Source organism: Lithobates pipiens, unplaced genomic scaffold (genome assembly GCF_037356315.1).
Source record: "Lithobates pipiens isolate NorthernLeopardFrog02 unplaced genomic scaffold, aLitPip1_a1.2 Scaffold_19, whole genome shotgun sequence".
Classification (NCBI taxonomy): domain Eukaryota; kingdom Metazoa; phylum Chordata; class Amphibia; order Anura; family Ranidae; genus Lithobates; species Lithobates pipiens.
The window spans coordinates 343,553,254-343,576,397 of record NW_027507764.1 but is presented as its reverse complement, the minus strand read 5'-3'; the positions used below and the strand labels follow the sequence as shown (position 1 = coordinate 343,576,397).

The 23,144-nt window shown below is 40.0% G+C and overlaps 1 protein-coding gene across 2 annotated transcripts in view; it reads left to right on the top strand.

The window, feature by feature from the left end:
- Positions 1 to 23,144, top strand: part of LYRM4 (LYR motif containing 4) — a 171,613-nt gene that overhangs the window by 19,755 nt on the left and 128,714 nt on the right. For both annotated transcript variants that reach the window (XM_077492137.1, XM_077492138.1), the window contains exon 3: positions 5,667 to 5,787. In XM_077492137.1, the coding sequence (XP_077348263.1) occupies positions 5,667 to 5,787 (121 nt within the window). The remainder of the gene's footprint in view (positions 1 to 5,666; positions 5,788 to 23,144) is intronic.

Below are 23,144 nucleotides of genomic sequence, written 5' to 3'. Positions count from 1 at the left end.
GGATCGTGTTGTGACTTTCCAATGGAAAATGGCTGATTGGATCGCGTTGTTGGAAAATCCAATCGTTTGTGTGGGCTCCATCGGACTTTTTCCGTCGGAATTTCCAACACACAAAGTTTGAGAGCTGGATCTAAAATTATCCGACAACAAAATCCGATCGTGTGTAGACAATTCCAACGGACAAAGTGCCACGGATGCTCAGAATAAATTACGAGACAAAAGCTATTGGCTACTGGCCCATTTATAGTCCCGTCGTACGTCATCTACATCATCGCGTTCAGAACGATCGGCTTTTCCAACAACTTTGTGCGACAGTGTGTATGCTAGACAGGTTTGGGCCAAAATCCGTCAGAAAAAAATCAGAAGGATTTTGTCGTCGGAAAGTCCGACCGTGTGTACAGGGCATTAGACTCTCTATGTGCTTTATTGATTTAAAAAAAAAATTTTTTTTAGAACTTTATCAGGCCGTTCAGGCTACAGTCAGGCCAGGCCAATCAGACAAATGGTGATCCAGGGCTGGTTCACATCATGAATCGCATAGGAACATGCTGTGCAATTCACATGATTTAATTGAGTAGACTGAAACAGCGCTGGATCACACCAAAAGTAAAAGAAAACCAAAGAAAATTCCCAGCTCAACTTGTCAGCCAGCCTGCAACCAACCAAATTAACTTGTATAACAGTTTGCATTAAAAGCAGGTATTTAGTTTGCACACATTTTCAAATACATGTGTAAGCCGCGACAAGGCACCCCATTATTATCCGCATTCTTAACTCTATACATTTTTGAGAGCCTCCATAGTAGAAGCACAAGCATTATACTTGATAGGCAAAGGGCAGGTGAGCCTGGAAGGAGTCCACCCCTCCTTAAGGCACAGGGGCACACTTAAAGAGGAAGTAAACCCTGATGGGTTTACTTCCTCTTTTTTTTCCCTGCAAAGGTAAAGCATAATGGACTACTATGCATCGCATAGTAGCTCATTATGTGTCACTTACCTGACACAGGAGCCAGCGAAGTCGCCGCTGATCCCTGTAGTCCGCCGCGTCCATCTTGCTGGTGGCGTCTCGCAGCTCCGACCAATGACAGCGGCGCAACCGCGATGACGTCACTCCCGCGCATGCGCACGGGAGTCGCGCCTCGCAGCTCCGTTGCTGTCATACGGCGAAGCCGCGATGACGTCACTCCCGCGCATGCGCACGGGAGTCGACAAATTTGGCAAATCCATTCTTGGATTTGCCGCATTTAGTGCGCCTGCGCGCCGCTGTCTACGGCGCATGCGCCGTAGACAGCGGTGCCCATTTTCGGGCAAATATCTCCTAAACCATATAGGTTTAGGAGATATTGCTTGGACCTACAGGTAAGCCTTAATCTAGGCTTACCTATAGGTCCAAGTTGTTTGGAAGGGTTTACTTCCTCTTTAACACCCAGCATATAGCACAGCATAGGCTCACCTGCCTTCTGCCTATCCATTATAATACATGTTCTTCTACTATAGAGGCTCTCAAAAAATGTATAGCGTTAGGCCTGCAGATAATAATGGGGTGCCTTGTCGTGGCTACCATAGCTTACGTATGTATTTGCAAATGTGTGCAAACTGAACCCCTGTTTTTTAACGCAAACTGTTAGACAGGATAATTCGGTTGGTTGCAGGCTGGCTGACAAGTTGAGCTGGGAATTTTCTTTGGTTTTGTTTTAGATGTGGTGCCCTTCCATGTGTTCCTTGTCGCTAAGGCCAGTTATAGGTGGGGGCAGTGCCCATTTATTTATACACAGAACTTTGCAAATTCAGCTCCTGACCTTTTCCTATATAAGGTCCCTGTAAGGGACTGGTCCCCTCAGCTTCCAGGTCTAATTAGTGTTGAGCAGTAATTGTCAGATTCCTGGTGCTGGGTTTGACTGTGCTGTGGGAAAAACGGGAGGATGTGTAGAAAGTGTTTGAAGGGGGCACTCTTTACGTCTAGAGGAGAAAAGATTTAATCTCCAAATACGGAAGGTTTCTTCACAGTAAGAGCTGTGAAAATGTGGAATAGACTCCCTGCAGAGGTGGTTATGGCCAGCTCAGTGGATTGCTTTAAGAAAGGCCTGGATTATTTCCTAAGTGTACGTAATATAACTGGGTACTAAAATGTATAGGTAAAGTTAATCCAGGGAAAATCCGATTGCCTCTCGGGGGATCAGGAAGGAATTTTTTCCCCTGCTTTGGCAAATTGCATCATGCTCTGCTGTTTTTTTTTTGCCTTCCTCTGGATCAACTGTGGGTATAGAATTGGGTATTTGGGCTGGTATGATATTTATTATATATAAATATATATTTTTTGTTTGTGGTTGAACTGGATGGACTTGTGTCTTTTTTCAACCTAACTAACTATGTAACTATGTATCACTTGAGCTTCTCCCAATAGTGTTTGGATGTTATTTAGGGGTCCCAGCAGCAGCACCTTGGGGGTGTGAATGCGGAATCCCTCCCCAGGGTTGCTAAGGGTGAAACTTTTTTTCCTGACATCCCTCATTTGGGCCAAGAGGAGGACACTTAAAACCTTAAGTGTCGTCCAAATAATATTGGTGAGAAGCTCACGGCAATATGTTCAAGCACTTTGTACACCTCCTCCTGTTCTGACACAATTACTAACCAACCCTACTTAGAACTGGAAGCTGAGAGGACCAGTCCCTTACAGGGACCTTATATAAGAAAAATTCAGGAGCTAGATTTGTAAAGATGTCTATGTAAAATTTTGAGACCTATATGATTAAGTTGATCGTCTATTTCACAAAAAGCACCGAGAAGATTTGAGCAGTGATTTAGTGGCACTAATTCTGATCCATACGCAGTTGGCCGTCTTAAACATGGGTTGCAATATATGTCAACTAAATATCCCTGTTTTTCATTGCATAGTTTGCTTGAAAATGTGTAGTAGTCTGCAGAGGCTCCATCCCGAATTCGTACTAATTCTAATGCATGAGACTGGTGATATAAGGATTATGTATAAATATTAGGAATAAGGTTTCTGGATGAACGTTGAAACATGCCGTATATATTGCACTACTATTATTTTAGTGTACATTGCTGGCATTGGATTGCTATTTCACACATTTGCCTGAGGTATAGTATTTATGCACTACATAAATATTAATATTTTATACAATTATCCCATTTGTGGGTGATTTACATCACCCACATGTATGCCTAAGTTTATAGCACACAATTTCAACATGTTTTACAATTTTATTTTATTTATGATTTGTTGGTAGGTTTTTAAGAGCAGTGCATTACTTTATCTTGATAAATTTGAGTACCCACATATTTTGATTACATCTTTTGGTAATTCTGGAAATCCCAGCGCTCCCCCACTTCTGCATCCCGAAAAAAGCCAACTCTCTCTTCACCAATTGACTCATATCAGCTGATACCTTCCTTATAACCAAAAGGTAGATTGTGAAGGCACAAACTACAAGAGAAGAATCTCTTTATTGGTAAAACAAAGTTTTTTTATTGAAGTAAGTCAATGCTTACATACAGTATCTCACAAAAGTGAGTACACCCCTCACGTTTTTGTAAATATTTTATTATATCTTTTCATATGACAACACTGAAGAAATTACATTTTGCTACAATGTAAAGTAGCGACTGTACAGCTTGTATAACGGTGTAAATTTGCTGTCCTCTCAAAATAATTAAACACACAGCCATTAATGTCTAAACCACTGGCAACAAAAGTGAGTACACCCCTTAGTGAAAATGTCTAAATTGGATCCAAAGTGTCAATATTTTGTGTGGCCACCATTATTTTCCAGCACTACCTTAACACTTTTGGGCATGGAATTCACCAGAGCTTCGCAGGTTGCCACTGGAGTCCTCTTCCACTCCTCCATGACAACATCACGAAGCTGGTGGATGTTAGAGACATTGCGCACCTAAACCTTCTGTTTGAGGATGCCCCACAGATGCTCAGTAGGGTTTAGGTCTGGATACATGCTAGACGAGTCTATCACCTTTTACCCTCAGCTTCTTTAGCAAGGTAGTGGTAGTCTTGCAGGTGTGTTTTGGGTCATTATGTTGGAATACTGCCTTGCGGCTCAGTCTCCAAATGGAGAGGATCATGCTCTTCTTCAGTATGTCACAGTATATGTTGATATTCATGGTTCCCTCAATGAACTGTAGCTCCTCAGTGCTGGCAGCACTCGCCTTGTGCTCCTACACCTTCCACTTGAGGATGCCCCACAGATGCTCAATAGGGTTTAGGTCTGCAGACATGCTTGACCAGTTTATCACCTTTACCCTCAGGTTCAACAAGGCAGTGGTCATCTTGGAGGTGTGTTTGGGGTCATTGTAATATTGGAATACTACCCTGCGGGCCCAGTCTCCAAAAGGAGGGGATCATGCTCTGCTTCAGTATGTCACAGTATATGTTGGCATTCATAGTTCCCTCAATGAGCTATAGCTCCCCAGCTCCGGCAGCACTAATGCAGCCCCAGACCATCACACTCCCACCACCATGCTTGACTGTAGGCAAGACACACTTGTCTTTGTACTCTCGCCTGGTTGCTGCCACACACGCTTGACACCATCTGAACCAAATAAGTTTATCTTGGTCTCATCAGACCCCAGGACATGATTCTAGTAATCCATGTCCTTAGTCTACTTGTCTTCAGCAAACTGTTTGCAGGCTTTCTTGTGCATCATCTTCAGAAGAGGCTTCCTTCTGGGATGAAAGCCATGCAGAACAATTTGATGCAGTGTGCAGCATATGGTCTGAGCACTGACAGGCTGACACATCCACCCCTTTATCCTCTGCAGAAATTCTGTCAGCTCTCATATGTCTATTTCCCAAAGATAGTCTCTGAATATATGATGCTGAGCATGTGCGCTCAACTTCTTTGGTCGACCATGGCAAGGTCTGTTCTGAGTGTCTTGTCCTGTCCTTTTAAACCACTGTATGGACTTGACCACCATGCTACAGCTCAGTTTCAGGGTGTGTTGGCAATCTATAAGAGTTCTTTGCCATGAGGAGCCATGTTGAACTTCCAATGACCAGTACCAGCACCTGTTCCCCTGCACCTGAGAACTTGTCACACTAATGAGTCCCGTGACACCGGGGAGGGAAAATGGTTAATTGGACCCAATATGGACATTTTCACTTAGGGGGTACTCAATTTTGTTGCCAGTGGTTAAGACATTAATGGCTGTGTGTTGAGTTATTTTGAGGGGACAGCAAATTTGCACTGTTATACAAGCTGTATGCTCACTATTTTACATTGTAGCAAAGTGCAATTTCTTCAGTGTTGTCACATAAAAAGATATACTAAAATATTTACAAAAATGTACTCACTCTTGTGAGATACTGTATATAATATCCTATGCACAGTACGATTTCCATAGCTTACTGTTTTCAGCTGCCTCTGCCCACTTGGGCTGTTGGTTTTGCTCTGTTTTAGAAGATCCCAGAGGCATGACTTTGCAGTTCATGAAACACACAGGGAATGGTGGACTTGTAGCGTATTAGCCTAAAAAAATATATAATCAGACTTGTTTTCCTCACTAAAGTGGGCATGGGAACCACATGTGCTCTTTTAGTTTTTGTAGTTTATAATACATAAAAAAAAAAAAAAATTGTCTTCCTAAAATAGTTATTAATTATGGTTTTACATGATACATTTCCCTTCTTAGAACCTATGCCATCAGAAGAATAAGAGATGCTTTCAGAGAAAAGAAGAACATTGATGACTTTCATGAAGTGCAAACTCTAGTTTACCAGGCTAAAGAAAACCTGGACATTATTCGGCGACAGGTAAGACTTTGCATTCTTCTCACCCACCAATTGTTTAATAGACACATTTACCATGAGGTGTTCCCAACAACATCCCACATTTTTTCGGTAATCTGATTGTTGTAGGTCATATGACAAATGAAAATACAAGTACTAGAGTTTGAGTGCCTGTCTTTCAGTGCACAAATTGGTATAGAAAAACTGGTGCACCTGCAAGGGACATACCGCAACCGCCGAAATTTTCACTATCCCCAATTACCGTAGACACCGCAAAAAACATCATTAATAAACTGCGTGACAATACCTCACCTATTGACATCATCCCCACAAAACTACTGAAAGAATGCTCCGACATCATGGCTCCAACCATAACCCACCTCATAAACAGATCATTCCACGAAGGGATTGTGAGATAAACCACAATTGCAGGCTCTATTTAGTCGATAATCTAATTAAAGTGGATGTAAACCCAATGTCATCCTTTCTAAACTACTGCAATAGGGGTTATCTAGAAGGATATACATGCCTCCTGCATGTATCTTTACCTGTCAAATGTCCCCCCTCTGTCTGCTATGAGACCCGAAAAACTGCAGATTCTGTGGGTGGGTCTGTTGTCTGGAGCTCGGTGGATGGAGTCGTGATGTCAGTAGACTCCCCGCGCCCACCTCTACACTCCCCTTGTCAATATGCATATTCTCCTGTGTATTTCTTACACTGAACTTCTGCTATGATCTCGAACATCCAGTATCCAGTGAAAAGACAGCAAAGTAACCACATGACTTCAGCATGCCAAATCATGCTGAGATGTGGAACATCCAATCCTTGCAGAGCAGCAGAAGAAAGGAGTGGGAGGGAATAAAAAAAATAATGCACGTCTCTTAGGCTAGTGCACAAGATATGTAAATCACCTGTCACTCACAGCAAGGGGGGGTATTTGACAGTTTTTCTCTGTTTGTCAAGATTTATCTCACTGAACAATAAAAGAGGATTGCTCAGAGATTGATTAACTGTTTGTGGCAAGACTGGGCTCAAATAATAGGAAATCTTATACTCTACATTATGACATCAAAAATTACAATTTACAATTACAAATTAAAATTTGGCACTGCGTCGCTTTAACTGACAATTGCGTGGTCATGCAAACTAAATTTGCATCTTTTTTCCCCCCACAAATAGAGCTTTATTTTGGTGGTATTTGATCACCTCTGCTTTTTTTTTTTTTTTTTTTTTTTTTTTTTGCGCTATAAACAAAAAAAAGCGTTAATTTAAAAAAATAAATTAAAAAAATGTGACTTACTAGGTGAGGAGACATATCGTTGTTCCTACTTAGTTTCCTCTGCCTTGACAGCACAGGGATTTGTTTGTTTAAACACCCAAATCCCCTTGCTGGCGCTCGTGTGTGGCCAGCGCCGATTGTGCCCGCCGGTCGCGCTCATTGGGTCCCTCTGATGTGTAGCGGCCACTAAGGGGAAAGATGCACATGCTGATCTACGGACAGGCAAATGGACGTACAGGTAAGTCCCTTTAAATTTGTCGCGGTGCCATCACGTGAGCGCCACCGGCACCTCCATGAGTCTGATAGTGGGTCCCAAGGACTCGATCGTCTCACAGGGAGGAAGAATGGGGACATGCTAAAGTAAACAAGCATTTCCCCATTCGGCCTAGCAACAGTGTCACTGATCTCTGCTCCCTGTGATTGGAGCAGAGATCAGTGATGTGTAAAACACAGCCACGCCCCCCACAGTTAGCAGCATGCCCCTAGGACACACGTAACCCCTACACTGCCACCTAGTGGTTAAACCCTTCGCTGCCAGTGTCATTTACACAGGAATCGGTGCATTTGTATAGCACTGATTGCTGTATAAATGACAATGGTCCCAAAAATGTGTCAAAGTGTCTGATGTGTCTGCCATAATGTCACAATAAAATCACAATAAAAATCGCTGATCGCTGCCATTACTAGTAAAAAAAAAAAAATATTAATAAAAATGCCATAAAACGATCCCCTATTTTGTAGAGGCTATAATTTTTTGCGCAAACCAATCAATAATTGCTTATTGCGATTTTTACCAAAAATATGTAGAAGAATACATATCGGCTTAAACTGAGGAATAAATGTTTTTTATACATTTTTGAGGGATATTTATTATAGCAAAAATAAAAAAATAATGCTTTTTTTTTTTTTTTTTTATTCAATTCTCGCTCTTTTTTTTGTTGATAGCGCAAAAAATAAAAACCGCAGGGGTGATCAAATACCACCAAAATAACGCTCTATTTGTGGGAAAAAAAGGACGGCAATTTTATTTGGGAGCCACGTTGCACGACCGTGCAATTGTCAGTTAAAATGACGCAGTCTCGAATTGCCAAAAGTGGTCTGATCTTTGGCCAGCAAAATGGTCCTGTCTGAAAGTGGTTAATATGCCTTTAACCAGTTGCCTACCTTGGGCGTCTTGCAAACATCCATAAATCCCCCTCCTCTGTACACAGGACGTGTCTTGTACACTTTGCACTTTCTTAACTTCTCTTATCTCCTTCTGTTCAGCTACTGTGCACAGCCCAAAGCCCGTGAGATCCTATAACTGGGAGCTAGTCAGAAGTCTTCCCCACTGAATGATCACTCTGACAGACAATCTCAGTGAGAATTCAATGTAACATTTTAAGCCAAAACAGCAGCAAACAAGTAACATAGTAGCTATCTTATCTCCCGCATTCCCTGTCAGACAGATTTGTGAGTAAGAGAGCTGCAGCTGACAGAGGAACATTTTTATTGTGTGCACAGGGAGTTAACTCTTAACCAGGACATGCTCCTTTTTTTTTTTTTTTTTTTTTTTTTTTTACTATTTAACCCTTTCATTTAAAGCTGTATAATCACTATTTAACAGTTTCATCTCCTGTTCCATATTTCTATTTTAATTTGCTGGAAATTTTTTTTATTTTTATAAAGCACATATATACATTGTAATTTTTAAGGATTAATTGTTAAAAACACGTGGTTTAGGGTATATTTGTTTTATTTTAAATCAGTAAGAACTATAAACTACTGATGCATTATGAGAAAAATCAAATGTATGCAAAATAAAAAAAATGTTCTTTCCTGTGTTAATAACTTTGACATGCTTTGTACCAAAAATGTAATTTTAACCACTTACGGACCGCCCGGCATCATTATACGGAGGCACTTTAAAGAGGAATATTGTTGTTATGGCAGCAGCTAGCTGCCAAAACCCCTGTATTCTCTTCTTCAGCAGGCGGTCCTCTTTCAGATAAAGGTGATCTCTGAGGCGGATTCACAGTAAAATCACTTTTATCGAGCAGTAGAGGGACCCCCTCCCGCCACGCTTCGGTGGTCTCTACCGCTTACAGGATCCACTCTTCTGCTTGGCTGGCTGCCGAGTGAGGGGAAGGTGACCCCCACTTGGCTCCATAGCATTGACTGCATACCAATGCTCTAAAAAGAGAATTTTTTTCTTTTAGTTTTTTTTTTTTTTTTCAAATTACCTTTATTTACTTTCAAATTACATTTTTTTTTTTTTTCATTGCATTTTAGTGTAAATATGAGATCTGAGGTCTTTTTGACCCCAGAGCTCATATTTTAGAGGTCCTGTTGTGCTTTTTTTTTTTTTTTCTATTACAAAAGGGATGTTTATGTTCCTTGTAATAGTAATAAAAGTGACCCAATTAAAAAAAAAAAAAGACAGTGTCAAAATTAAATAAAAAGTAAAATAAATAAGATTTTTTTTTTTTTTAAAAAGGCGCTCGCACGCAGAAGCGAACGCATACGTGAGTAGCACCCACATATAAAAACTGTGTTCAAACCACACATGTGAGGTATTGCCGTGATTGTTAAAGCGAGAACAATAATTCTAGCCTAAGCCCTCCTCTGTAACTCAAAACTTGTAACCTGCAGAAATTTTTAAACAGCTCCTATGGAGATTTTTAAGGGTAAAAGTTTTTTCGCCATTCCACGACCTGGTGCAATTTTGAAGCGTGACACGTTGGGTTTCTATTTACTACCATTTATTAAAAATATTGGGCTAACTTTACAGTTGTCCTATTTTTTTATTTTTTATTTTTTTATTCAAAAAAGTGTATTTTTTCCCAAAAGAAGTGCGCTTGTAAGACCGCTGCCCAAATACGGTGTGACAGAATTACGACTGCCATTTTATTCTCTAGGGTGTTAGAAAAAATAAATAAATATATATTATATTATATTATAATATAATGTTTGGGGGTTCTAAGCAATTTTCTCAGCAAAAAAAATGGTTTTAACTTGTAAACACACAGTCTGAAAAATAGGCCCTGTCCTTAGGTGGTTAATGTTGCAGTAAATAGAAAAAGCAGCAGAATAAAATGTATATGTTTTACTCACATTAATATTGCTGCTCAAACTTGACTTTGTTTTTATTATTATTCATTTTTCCCGTATAATGCAAATACATTAAATTTCTCGGGTCACGAGAAAGCCCTATTTGATCCCCAAAAAAACAACATATGTAGCAATTGTTTATCATAAGTAATTACAAAGTTATAGACTCGTGAACAGACACATAGCAGAAATGTGAAATATGGTCTGGTCCACGGGGAGTAAACAGGTTTGAGAACCAAAGTGGTTAATGCTGATGACATTTGCAGTTCTGTGCATTACGTAAACTTCCAGAGCGCATACCAACATAGAGGCTATTCTATTTACTTTCAGGCAAGAGTGCACAAGTAATAATAGAGTGTTTTTGTACCCTGTATTGTATGAGCAAATTGCTGTGCTGGAGCTGAGTTGCAGCCCAACTATGACCAGAACTTTTTTCATTTTTCAATAAAGTATTGAAGGCTAGAAGCCTCTGTCAGTCTTTTGTTGTAACTTATCCACTTGCCGACCAGCAACATACCCGTACGTCACTGGACTTCAAGTGGTTATACTGGATTGATGCCGTGATTTAGAGTCAATGGTCAGCTCTCTTGTAAAAGCAATCCTAATGGCTAACTAGCCACTGGATTGCTTTAACAAAGAGAGGGAGGCCACCCTCCTTGGCTGTACTGAGATCTCCCTTCCCAGCGAGAGTCACGGATGATCATTCGGCACTTCCACCGGCTACTCATAGAGCCCAGCAAAGACCTGACCGGCTCTATAATATAGTAACCCAGAAGCGGTGACATCCCATCACTTCTGGGTTACTTGAATGTAAACCGAGCCATTTTTAAATATCAAAAGATCATGGTGTGATCAAATTCTTTTAAGTGCAGTGGTGGGATTGGGATCTTATAGACCCCAGATCTCTCCATTAAGAGTACCTATCGCATGCCTATTGCTGTCACCAGTGATGATTACTTTATTTAAAAAAAAAATTTTACACTGTCAAAAGAAAAGTGCCCCGTGCTTGCGTGCAAAGGCAAACGCATGCATCAAGTCCTGCATGCATGTAAACAAAGATCGTCCCACACATGTGAGGTATCACCATGAATGTCAGATCATGAGCAGTAATTCTAACACCAGATTGCTTTGTAAATCTAAATTGGTAACCTATAAAGGCTCTTAAAGCATCACCAATGGATAGCAAAATTGATGTCTCTTATCGCGGTTGCACAGACTTGCACATATTTGAAGACAGGCACAGTTTTTGTTTTATCCAGCCGTATTTACCCAGTGCAACTTATGTCAGCCAAGTAAAAGGTACAACACCAACATGTCAAAACATTAAAAAAAAAAGCACAATTGTTGAGTTGGAAAAAGAATCACCCCCTTGTATGAGTATTTTTTTGAACTGCCTTTTGCTTTAATTCCAGCCTATAGTCTGTTGGGATTTGTCTCTACTAACTTTGCACATCTAGACTTAGCAATATATGTCTACTATTCTTTGCAGAACTGCTAAAGTTCAGTTAAATTTGGTGACTGTGGGCTGCAGTCTTCAAGTCATTCCACAGCTTTTCTATAGGGTTTAAGTCTGGACACTGACAAAGCCATGCAAGGATATTTACCCTTTTCTCCTTCAACCACTGTGTGGTTATTTTGCTGTGTGCTTTGGGTCCTGGTCATGTTGGAAGGGTAAATCTTCTCCCCAGTGACCACAGACTCCCTTTCATACATTTTTATGATAAAAAGCTTCTTAATTGGTGTCTTTGTCCCCATTTGAATAGAATTTCATAGCCAGCTAAAGTTATCCAGAACAAAAAAAAAAGTTTGGGCTGTAGTGGGAAGCATTTTTTCCAGGTGGTTAATTTTGAAGTTTGGTGGTGGAGAGTGGTATACAGTGCTTTGAAAAAGTATTCACACCCCTTGAAATTTTCCACATTTTGTCATGTTACAACCAAAAACATAAATATTTTATGTGATAGACCAACACAAAGTGGCACATAATTGTAAAGTGATATATGGTTTTCATTTTTTTTTTTTTTTACAAATATGTGAAAAGTGTGGCGTGCATTTGTATTCAGCCTCCCTGATTCAATCCTTTGTAGAACCCCCCTTTCACTGCAATTACAGCTGCAAATCTTTTTGGGGATGTCTCTACCAGCTTTGCACAGCTAGAGATTGAAATTTTTGCTCATTCTTCTTTGCAAAATAACTCAAGCTTTGTCAGATTGGATAGAAAACATCTGTAAACAGCAATTTTCAAGTCTTGCAGCAGATTCTCAATTGGATTTAGGTCTGGAATTTGACTTGGCCATTCTAAGCCCTTGTACACACGGAGATTCCGACAACCAAATCCGTCGGATTTTGTCCGAAACTGTTGCATACACACGGTCGGACAAAGTTGTCGGAAAATCCGATCTTTCAGAAGGTGATGACGTAATTTCGTTACGATGTTCAGGCTAGTAGCCAATAGCTTTGATGTAGGAATTTGATCTGAGCATGCGTGGCACTTTGTCCGATCGGAATTCTCTACACATGATCGGAGTTTGTCCGATCGGAGCAGTTTGTCGGAAAATATTTCCGGCAAGTCGGAAAATTTGGTCTGACGGATACTCAGACGGAAACAGTCCGATGCAGACCACACACAGTCGGAATATCCGACAAAACGCTCCGATTGGACACATTCCGTCGGAATCTCCGACCGTGTGTACAAGGGCTAACACATGAATATGCTTTGATCTAAACTATTCCATTGTAGCTCTGGCTGTATGTTTAGAATAGTTGTCCTGCTGAAAGGTGAACCTCTGTCCCGGTCTCAAGTCTTTTGCACACTCTAACAGGTTTTCCTCAAAGATTGCCCTGTATTTGGCTCAATCCATCTTCCCATCCACTCCGACCAGCTTACATGTCTCTGCTGACAAAAAGCATCCCCACAATGATGTTGCCACCACCATGTTTCATGGTGGGCATGGTGTGTTCAGGGTGATGTGCAGTGTTCGTTTTCCGCCACACATAGCATTTTGCTTTTAGGTCAATAAGTTCAATATTGGTCTCATCTGACCAGAGCACCTTCTTCCACATGTTTTCTGTGTCCCCCACATGTCTTCTCACAAACTGCAAATGGGATTTCTTATGGCTTTCATTCAGCAATGGCTTTGTTCTTTCCACACTTCCATAAAGGCCAGATTTGTGGAGAGCACAACTAATAGTTGTCCTGTCGACAGATTCTCACACCTGAGCTGTGGATCTCTGCAGCTCCTCCAGAATTACCATGGGCCTCTTGGCTGCTTCTCTCATTAATGCTCTCCTTGCCTGGCCTGTCAGTTTGAGTGGACGGCCATGTCTTGGTAGGTTTGCTGTTGTGCCATACTCTTTTTCCATTTTTGGATGATGGATTGCACAGTTCTCCGTGAGATGTTCAAAGCTTGGGATTATTTTTTTATAACCTGACCATGCTTTAAACTTCTACACAACTTTATCCCTGACATGTCTGGTGTGTTCCTTGTCGTTCATGATGCTGTTTGTTCACTAAGGTTCTCTAACAGATCTCTGAAGGCTTCACAGAACAGCTGTATTTATACAGATATTAAATTATACACAGGTGGACTCTGTTTACTAATTACTTCTGAAGGCAATTGGTTCCACTAGATTTTAGTTAGGGGTATCAGAGGAAAGGGGGCTGAATACAAATGAGCACCACACTTTTCAGATTTTTATAAAACAATGTTGGAAAACCATTTATCATTTTCCTTCCACTTCACAATTATGTGCTCCTTTGTATTGGTCTATAACAAAATAATCCCCAAAAAATACATTTTACATTTTTGTTTGTAACATGACAAAATGTGGAATATTTCAAGGGGTATGAATACTTTCAAGGCACTGTATTTATGTATTGTATACTGGTTAGCAGCTTTAGTTCTTACCAACACCATAACATATTTTTATTTTAAGCAGGGGCTGTTTTTTTTTTTTTTTTTTTTTAATAGCAGCTGCCAAACATTGACTGCACAGTGTGAGGTGTGCTTCTTGCCATCTGCATTGATGGGAAAACATTTACATCACATGTATTTTTAAATTATAGTTGATTTGGAATTATCGGGTTTAATTTTAGACTGCATTGCAATTTAATTTTAATTCTTGTTTGATCATTTTGAAAATTTGTTACACATTTTCTTTTTGGAGTATAAAGTCAAAAGACTCAAATAACAAACCATCTTAAAGTTGTTCTTGTTTATTTTTAAACAAGCTGACTCTCCATAGCATTATTAACCTTTGTGTTTTACCGGTATTAATTGTTTATAGAGATCATGTTTGGGAACCTTAGGATGGTATACAGAGCAATGTATTATTAATCCAAATGCTTAAAAATAACATGGTCAAGTCTGAACATGAGTCGTTTGCTGTGTTTGTACTGCACAATTAGTTTACAGTTCTATACTGATTTGCAGAAAGAGCTCGGAATACCCATTTAATATATTTCTAGTTAGTAAAGGACCAGGGAAAGAGATGCTATTTGAATGAATGTGTTGTCATTTGCTTATGCAGTCATGAAAACAGATACCCAATAGGGCCCTGTTTAGAAAGTTGGTCTGTTTTGGTATCGTAGGGATGCCTTCTACAATGGTAACGCCAGGTCAGATGTTCTCCGGATGTCAGAATTGCGTTGGTAAGCTTCTTTTAGGTATTGCTCTCTAGATTGTATATAGTGTACCTATGCCTGAATGCTTATTCTATAAGATAAGAACCTTGATTTGTTTGGTAGTCTATTTTTCATTTATGTTCCTATGCCTCTCGTGGCATATCAAACTGTCATGGTGTAAAAATCCACTTCATGTATGCTTATAGTACATCAACATTACTTCAAAAATTCTTGTTGGTAACTGTTGCGTTGTGTGTAGCCACCTCTAGGATCCAGTATTCATGATACAATTGTTTTTTTATTTTTTTTCAAATTTACATTTTTTTTTTTATTTAAAGCACACCCAAAGGCATTTGTTTAGTTTTGAATAGAGTGATGACAGTGTAGAACCTCTCTGATTAGATGTTATGTTGTCTGTGACCCCCGGTAGGGGGATCCTTCTTCTCTATTTGTCTTGATCATTATCAAAGAGACAGAAAGTGTAGGAAAATCCTAAATGTTACAGTTGTCACAGGAGCTGAGGGGAGATCTTTTAATAGGAACCCTTTTTTATAGGAACCCTTTTTCTGGTGGTGACTTGGGAGATTTCCTCCCACTTTGTAAAAATGTCCCCTCGCTTCCTGTTGCATCTCTGTTACAAGAAGTGAAGGACAAATTCCCCAACTGGACACAGAGAGCAAAAAATTAACCAAAATAGGATTTATTCATTCCACGTGCTAACCAAAAATTCAGAGGTGAGAAAGAAAAAAAAAAAGCTTCCATCATACCTGCATGAAATATACTTTCAAAAAGAACCCGGCTGGGCTTTCCTCTGTGTTTTGTCTGTCAGGCTTAGTGTTTTATGAGTTGCTTGGCCATATGGACTTTTAAGATATTTAAAGCAGAACTTCACCCTAAATGGGAAGTTCCACTTTATGCCCTCCTCCCCTCCTCCTCTTCTTCTTTTGGAACTTTTTTTTAGGGGGAAGCGAGTACCTGGTTTTGGCAGGTATCCGCTTCCACTTCTTGTCAGATCGCCTGGGTAAAACCAAAGGAAGTTCTCAACCTCCCTGCCTGCAATCTTCTGGGACAAATCATAGGTCCCAGAAGACTGCAGGACCATTCACAAAGTGCACCGCGGCTCACCCATGCACAATAGGGAGTCGGCTGTGAAGCTGCAATGCGTCACAGCCAGATTCCCTCAGTTAACATGCTCACGCTGGGGACCGGAAGACTGGCGTAGAACCAGCCTGGATGAGCACAGCACTGGATTCCAGTAGAGGTAAGTGTCCTTTTAAAGTATTTGTAGCTGCTGACTTTTCATGTTTTTTTTCCAAACAGTGAAGAACCTTTTTAACTACTTGAATTTCTGCCTTGGGACAGCAGATATTCCTCCCTGTGCTGTTTTTAAAATAGCAACCGAACTGGTGGATCTCACCAGGGCACTTTGTTTGAGTCTGGAAAATAGGCCACAACTGATCCAGCCTTTTCCTGCCTCCTTCTGCAACAGATCACTTACTGCTATAGTAACTAGCTTTAGTAGGGTGCTTACCCCATACACAAAAAAATATGATAAATATAATGGAATGGAATGACAAACTCGAATGTGTGTTAAACCGCAACCTCATACGCACGAAAAAGATCATCTGAGATAAAGTAGAAAATTATCCTTATGCAAGATGATAAATTACTTATAAATTTATTACAAAATAAATGTTACAACTTAAAGAGGAAGTAAACCCTTTTCCAAGGCACCAACAGAAAGTCTCCATCGTGGAAGCAAATGCATTTATAATTTATAGGTAGGGCACAGGTGAGCCTGGAAGGAGCCACCCCTCCTTAGAGGTACAAGTTCACACTGAACACCTAGCACATGATGAATGCAAATGTTCTTCCAGTATTTTTTGATAACATACTGCATTCATCTTGCCATCAAATTTCCTGTGCCTTTGTAGCTCACACATCCCCAAAACATCAGCGATCCACCTCCGTGTTTCACAGTAGAAATGGTGTACCTTTCATTTTAGGCCTTGTTGACTCCTCTACAAATGTAGTGTTTATGGTTGTGTCCTAAAAGCTCAATTTTGGTCTCGTCACTAAAAATTACTTTGTGCCAGAAGGTTTGATTCTGGTCTCTGTGCTGTTTGGTGTATTGTAAGTGGCATACTTTGTGGCATACTTTGTGGCATTTACATAGTAATGGCTTTCCTCTGGCGACACAACCATGCAGCCCATCTTTCTTCAGGTACCTCCTTATTGTGCATGTTGAAACAGACACACCACATGTTTTCAGAGAGTCCTGTATTTCACCTGAAGTTATTTGTGGATTTTCACTAATTACAAGACAACAGATCACAGGTGAGAATGGTTACCTTTTTAATAGCCATTCAAACCCCTTTTTGTCAACCTGTGTGCATGTTATCAGGCCAAAATCACCAGGGTATGTAAACTTTTTATCAGGGTAATTTTGGTAGTTTGTTGTCATTATGATTTAAAAAGAGTAAACACAGTTGATTAATAATAAATAGCTTCAGCCAAAAACTAACCATGAGTGAAAGAAATGTTTTTGTGTTATCGTTCATATTCTCTGAAAAATGGCCAAGAAATCATAAATTCTGCCAGGGTATGTAAACTTATGAGCACAACTGTGTATGTACGTGTGTGTATATATGTATATATATTATATTATATTAGAATATAGTTAGGTCCATATATATTTGGACACAGGTGCAATTTTCATACTTTTGGCCTGTATGCCACCAGAATAAAATGAGAACAAAACAATCCAAATTAATTTGAAGTGCAGACTTTCAGCCTTTATTCAAGGGTTTGACCATAAATATCTAGTACAACTTTTAGGAACTGCAATCATTTTCATCATAAATAAAATGTTAATTTTTAATATTTTGTTGAGAATCCTTTACTGGAAATGACTGCCTGAAGTATAGAACCCATGGACTGGGTTTCCTCCTTTCTGATGCTTTGTCATGGTCTAACTGCAGTTGTCTTCAGTTATTCTTTGTTTGTGGGACTTTCTGTGTTTAGTTTTGCTACCAGCAAGTGAAATGCATGCTTAATTGGGTAGAGATCAGCTGATTGATTCAGGCCCATGCAGAATATTCCACTTCTTTTCTTTCAAAAGCTCCTGGGTTGCTTTGCAGTGTGTTTTGGATCATTTATCATCTGTACTGTGAAGTGTCCAATCAACTTCAGCTGCATTTGCCTGAATCTGGACTGACAGTATATCTCTAAACACTGCAGAATTCATCTGGCTGCTTCTGTCTTCTGTCAAATCATCAATAAACACCAATGACCCAGTGCCACTGGAAGCTTTGCATGCCATGCCTTTACACTGCCTTCGCTATGTTTTACAGATGATGTATGCTTTGGATCATGAGCTGTTCCAAGCCTTCACCACACCTGTATTTCTGGTACAGAATAATCTTTTATCCGTCCTTAGAATGCTTTTGTCAGTACTGGTCTGGCTTTTTTAGATGTTTTTGGCAAAGTCTTATCTGGCTTTTCTATTCTTTAGGCTTATGAATGGTTTGCACCTTGTGGTGAACCCCCTGTATTTGCCCTTGTGAAGTATTCTTTTGATTGTAGACTTTGACAATGATATGCCCACCTCCTGGAGAGTGCCCTTCACTTGTCTGGATATTGTGAATGGGTTTTTCTTTACCATAGAGAGGATCTTACGATCATCCACCACTGTTGTCTTCCGTGGATGTCCAGGCCTTTTTATGTTGCTGAGCTCGCCAGTGCATTCTGTGTTCCTCAAAATGTACCAAACGGTTGATTTGGCCACTCCTAATGTTGCTGCTATCTCTCTGATGGATTTGTTTTGTTTTTGAAGCCTTACAATGGCTTATTTCACTTGCATGGACAGCTCCTTTGAACGCATGATGTAGGTTCACAGCAATAGATAATTGCAAATACCACACTTGGAATCAACTCCAGACCTTTTATCTGCTTAATTTATGAAGAAATGATGGAGTAGCCCACACATGGGCATGAAACTGCTTTTGATTTAATTGTCTAATTACTTATGGTCCCTTGATGGCTATTCTTAAGAGCTGTAATTCCTAAACCCTTCCTCCGATTCGGATGTACATGCCCTCAAATGAAACCTGAAAGTGTGCACTTTCAGCCCAGATCCATTATATAACTATAACTTGAATATGTTTTGGTAAATACCAGAAAAAAACTAAAATTGTGCCTGTGTCCAAATATATATGGACTTAACTATATACAGTGTGTGTGTGTGTGTATGTATGTATGTGTGTGTATGTATGTATGTATGTATATGTATGTATATATATATATATATATATATATATATATATATATATATATTTGCACATGGATTTATTGGTTGGCACCATCTCTTCTTTTTCATTTTTGGTTTTTCAAAGGAGATACTATGTCGCAATTGGGAACCTAGCGTATGTTTGCATTGCGGCCCCATTTATTTGAATAAATCCCGGTCAGCGGCAGTACTACCCACCGAATGCAGTTGAGGGACAATAAAATACTGCTCAACTGCCTATTTTTACCCCACCAACCCTATTAATCGCAAGCATTTAATGAGCCCTAACAGTCAAGTTTGAATATATGGAAACAACAAAAACAGGTTCCCAGCTGAAACTGAGCAATCTTTATACTTGCCCAAAAGCCTTTATCAATAGATTATTGATCACAAAAATCAGGGCACAGTTATATTTATTAAAATGTTACTAAAGATAGGTACAGATTTTAGCAAAATATCTCCCCCGACTAATATGAGCCACCAGTAGCTCCAGCTGTTCATGATTAGTGCTCTATAAAATGTATTTCTTTCCGAATTATCCATCCACATATAAAGACACACAAACCTGCGCTTGACAGCTTGATAAAGATCCTGGTGTTTTGTAACAATAATTGAACGGAGCTGGCACAGAAAAACATTCTAGATTGATAATTTGATTGATTGCGTACCTGTGACTTTTTTGTTACAGACAAATTGAACAGCTCTGCTATAAAGCTGAGAGTAATTACAGAAGGTGTGACAGCAGAATATTAATAGCACATCAGAATACAGATCCTCAGAGCTCCCTGATCATGACGTTGAACATGTTTAGAGAAAGTGTACATCTGCAATGCTACAATGTCCTTGTGTACCAGGGAGGGTTTTGGTGTCATTCTAGCATTTCCCCCCCAGCTTTGTCATTTCAGGCACTGCAAGCTCTAGAGCACCCCTAACATACAGCCTTGAAATGAAGTCAGAACAGAAATTCCATTTGATCCATATTTGCTACAGTTCACACGTAAAAACTGCCGTTGGTGGCAATGTCAGCTCCAATTTGTACTGATAAGTTGGTGTAATTGTGTTGTATGGTAGCCTTCAAAATAAGTCGCTTCAGCAAATTTGCTGCAGCTTGTATATAACATGTGGATAACTGTAAATTGTAATTCATTTTAGTTTGTGATATAATAAGGCATGCCCTTTTCCTATACTTTTCTCCTGAGTCTTCTTTGTGTGCTCTTCTTGTTGGCCAGAGACCTGTCACCCAGACAGCAAAAAAGGGCCATTCATGACCAGAGCATTTTTTGCAGCACTGCGCTACTTTAACCGGCAATTGCACGGTCATGCAACACCGTAGGCAAATTCAATTTATAACATTTTTTTTTTTCAAACAAATAGAGCTTGTTTTTGGTGGTAATTTATCAGCCCTGGGTTTTTAATTTAATGTGATATAAACAAAGAAGGGCAGACTTTTTTTGTTCTAAAACATCCACAAATTTTTTTTTATAAAATCAAATTTATTCATAAATGTAGGCTAAAATGTATTCTACTACATGTCTTCAGTAAAAAAAAAAAAAAAAAATTCCCAATAAGTGTAGATTTGATTTGCGTGAAAGTTTGGTATAAATACATTTTTTTTTTTTCAATACTAGTAATGGTGGTAATCAGTAACTTATGGTGGGCAATCTCCCACCAGCTGACGCTGGCTGGGGGGGTACACGAATTGTCACTGACATCAATAGGAACACTATTCCAGTAATCAGTGATAATACTATACTGATGACACTGGCTGGGAGGGTGTTTACATCTAGGGGTGTTAAGGGGTTAAATGTGTGCCTAACAATGTTTACTGTGTGTGTTATGTGCTTCTTTCACAAAGCGATCATGCTGTTTTTTTTCCTGCATAGCAGGGTTTAAAAAAAACACAAGATCACCTGTCTGTGTACAACACAGAGCTCTCTTCCCTGAATAATGAAGCAGATCAGTAGGTGCCAGCAATCAATCATTGGCCAGCACCCGCTGATTGGCTTTTGCTGTAACAAAGCGCAGCCAGGGAGGTGGGTGCACGCGCCCCCCCCCCTTACCTGGAAGTGCTGGTCACGTGTGAGATATGCCAGTATATCTGCTAGGGTGGTCGGCAAATGGTTAATGTACAAGAAAATGTTTCTTTATTGTACATCATGGGACACAGAGCCTTAAGTAATTACTTAATGGGTTATACCCAATCCAGGATGTTCACTCCGCATATAACCCCTTCTCCTCCCAGGAGCACATCAGTTTTTGTAGCAAAGCAATATACTTAAATCCCAAAAAAGAGGGGAGGGGCCTCTGTGTTCCATGATGTACTCCAAGAAAAGTATTTTACAGGTAAGCCGTTATAAAAATCCTATTTTCTTTATCGTACATCATGGGACACAGAGCCTTAAGTAATTACTTAATGGGACATCCCATAGAGGGGAGGGAGACACAAAAAGAATGAGCTGGACTGGCATGCCGCAGTCAGCAGATTAATGTGGACTTGCCTCGAGCAGCACTTTGTTGTAATGGTGTACAACCTGTGTTGTGTAATTTTTGCTTAAAATATTGGTTTTGTGAACATTTTGTAGTAATTTAATGATTTCAGTGAGGCTTTTAAAAAATGGTAAAATGGAACTTAACCCATAGCAATTTTAAAATATTTTTTTTTTTTTTTTTTTTTTTTTTAGCAAGGATCATACATACCACATTAATAATTATGCTACCAAAATCAGTGTGTGCTATAAATTGCCTCCAGCATTATTCCTGTTTCTTCTTCCTGGAGGCTGCTATTTTGCTCAAGCCAAAAGCCCCTAAACAGCAGTAAATCTTTAGGTTGTCAGCAGATCAGCTTCAACAAATTCGGCAGAAAAATAGAGAGCAAGCAAGTATATACAGAGCCGGCTGAGACAGCGTACTACTGGATTTTAAACAGTATAGGCACTTTTTTTTTAAATGTTTTACATGCTTATACCTGCAAAAGGGGCCTTTATTTCCACCTAAGGCCTTTTTCACACAGGTTGCCTGATCAAGTCCACCTGTCAGTTTTCAGGTGGACCTGATTGGATTCTACAGTCTCTTCTATGAAGTGGCGGATGTCTGCGGACACATGTCCACCGACACCCGCTGCCATCTGACCTGATTGGATCGCATCGGATGGAAATGGACAGTCGGTCCATTTTCATCTGATTTCCCCATAGAGGAGAGCTGAATTCTATCCCTGTCTGCTCTTCGCAGCGGACACGGACCTGTTAACCGTCTGCGCAGCAGGGATTAGCTGAGAAAGCAGATTCCTTTTAGCGGAGGCACCCATATGAAAGGGACCTAAAGTGGAAGTAAAGGCAAAACTTAACGAACTACTCTCAACCACATTCTAATGCCCTATACACACAATAGGTTTTTCCGACAACAAAATCCATGGGATTTTTTCCAACGGATGTTGGCTCAAACTTGTCTTGCATACACACGGTCCCACAAAGTTGGTCGGAAATTCCGAACGTCAATGATGCGGTGACATACAACACATACGACGAGCCTAGAAAAATGAAGTTCAATAGCCAGTGCTGCTCTTCTGCTTGATTCCGAGCATGCGTGGCACTTTGTGCGTCGGAATTATGTACACAGGATCAGAATTTCTGACCACGGATTTGTTTACACCCAAAATTTGAGATCTGGTTTCTCAAATTTTTTCAGACGGAAATTCCTATGGAAAATGTGTGATGGAGCCCACACATGGTCGCAATTTCTGACAACAAAGTCCTATCACACATTTTCCATCGGAAAATCCTATTGTGTGTGTGTATGGGGCATAAGCCTAAACTATCTAGCCCTGTAATGAAAAAAATCGCTATACTTACCTGTTCTGCAGCCACTCTAGTCTGGTCTGCAGCAGCACCCTCTGTGCGGCTGGGAAATAACTGGGAAGTGACGCCACCCATAGCGTTACTTTGGGGTTTCCTTTGTTGACTGCCTCTCCTTCACGCCACACACTGAAGCCGCCACTGACAGCTTAGCCTGGGACCGGACTGCTGCAGAACTGATAAGTATAGCAATTTTTTTTCTTTACAGGGCTAGATAGATTAGGTTGGAACCCATAGGGCCGCATTGACGGT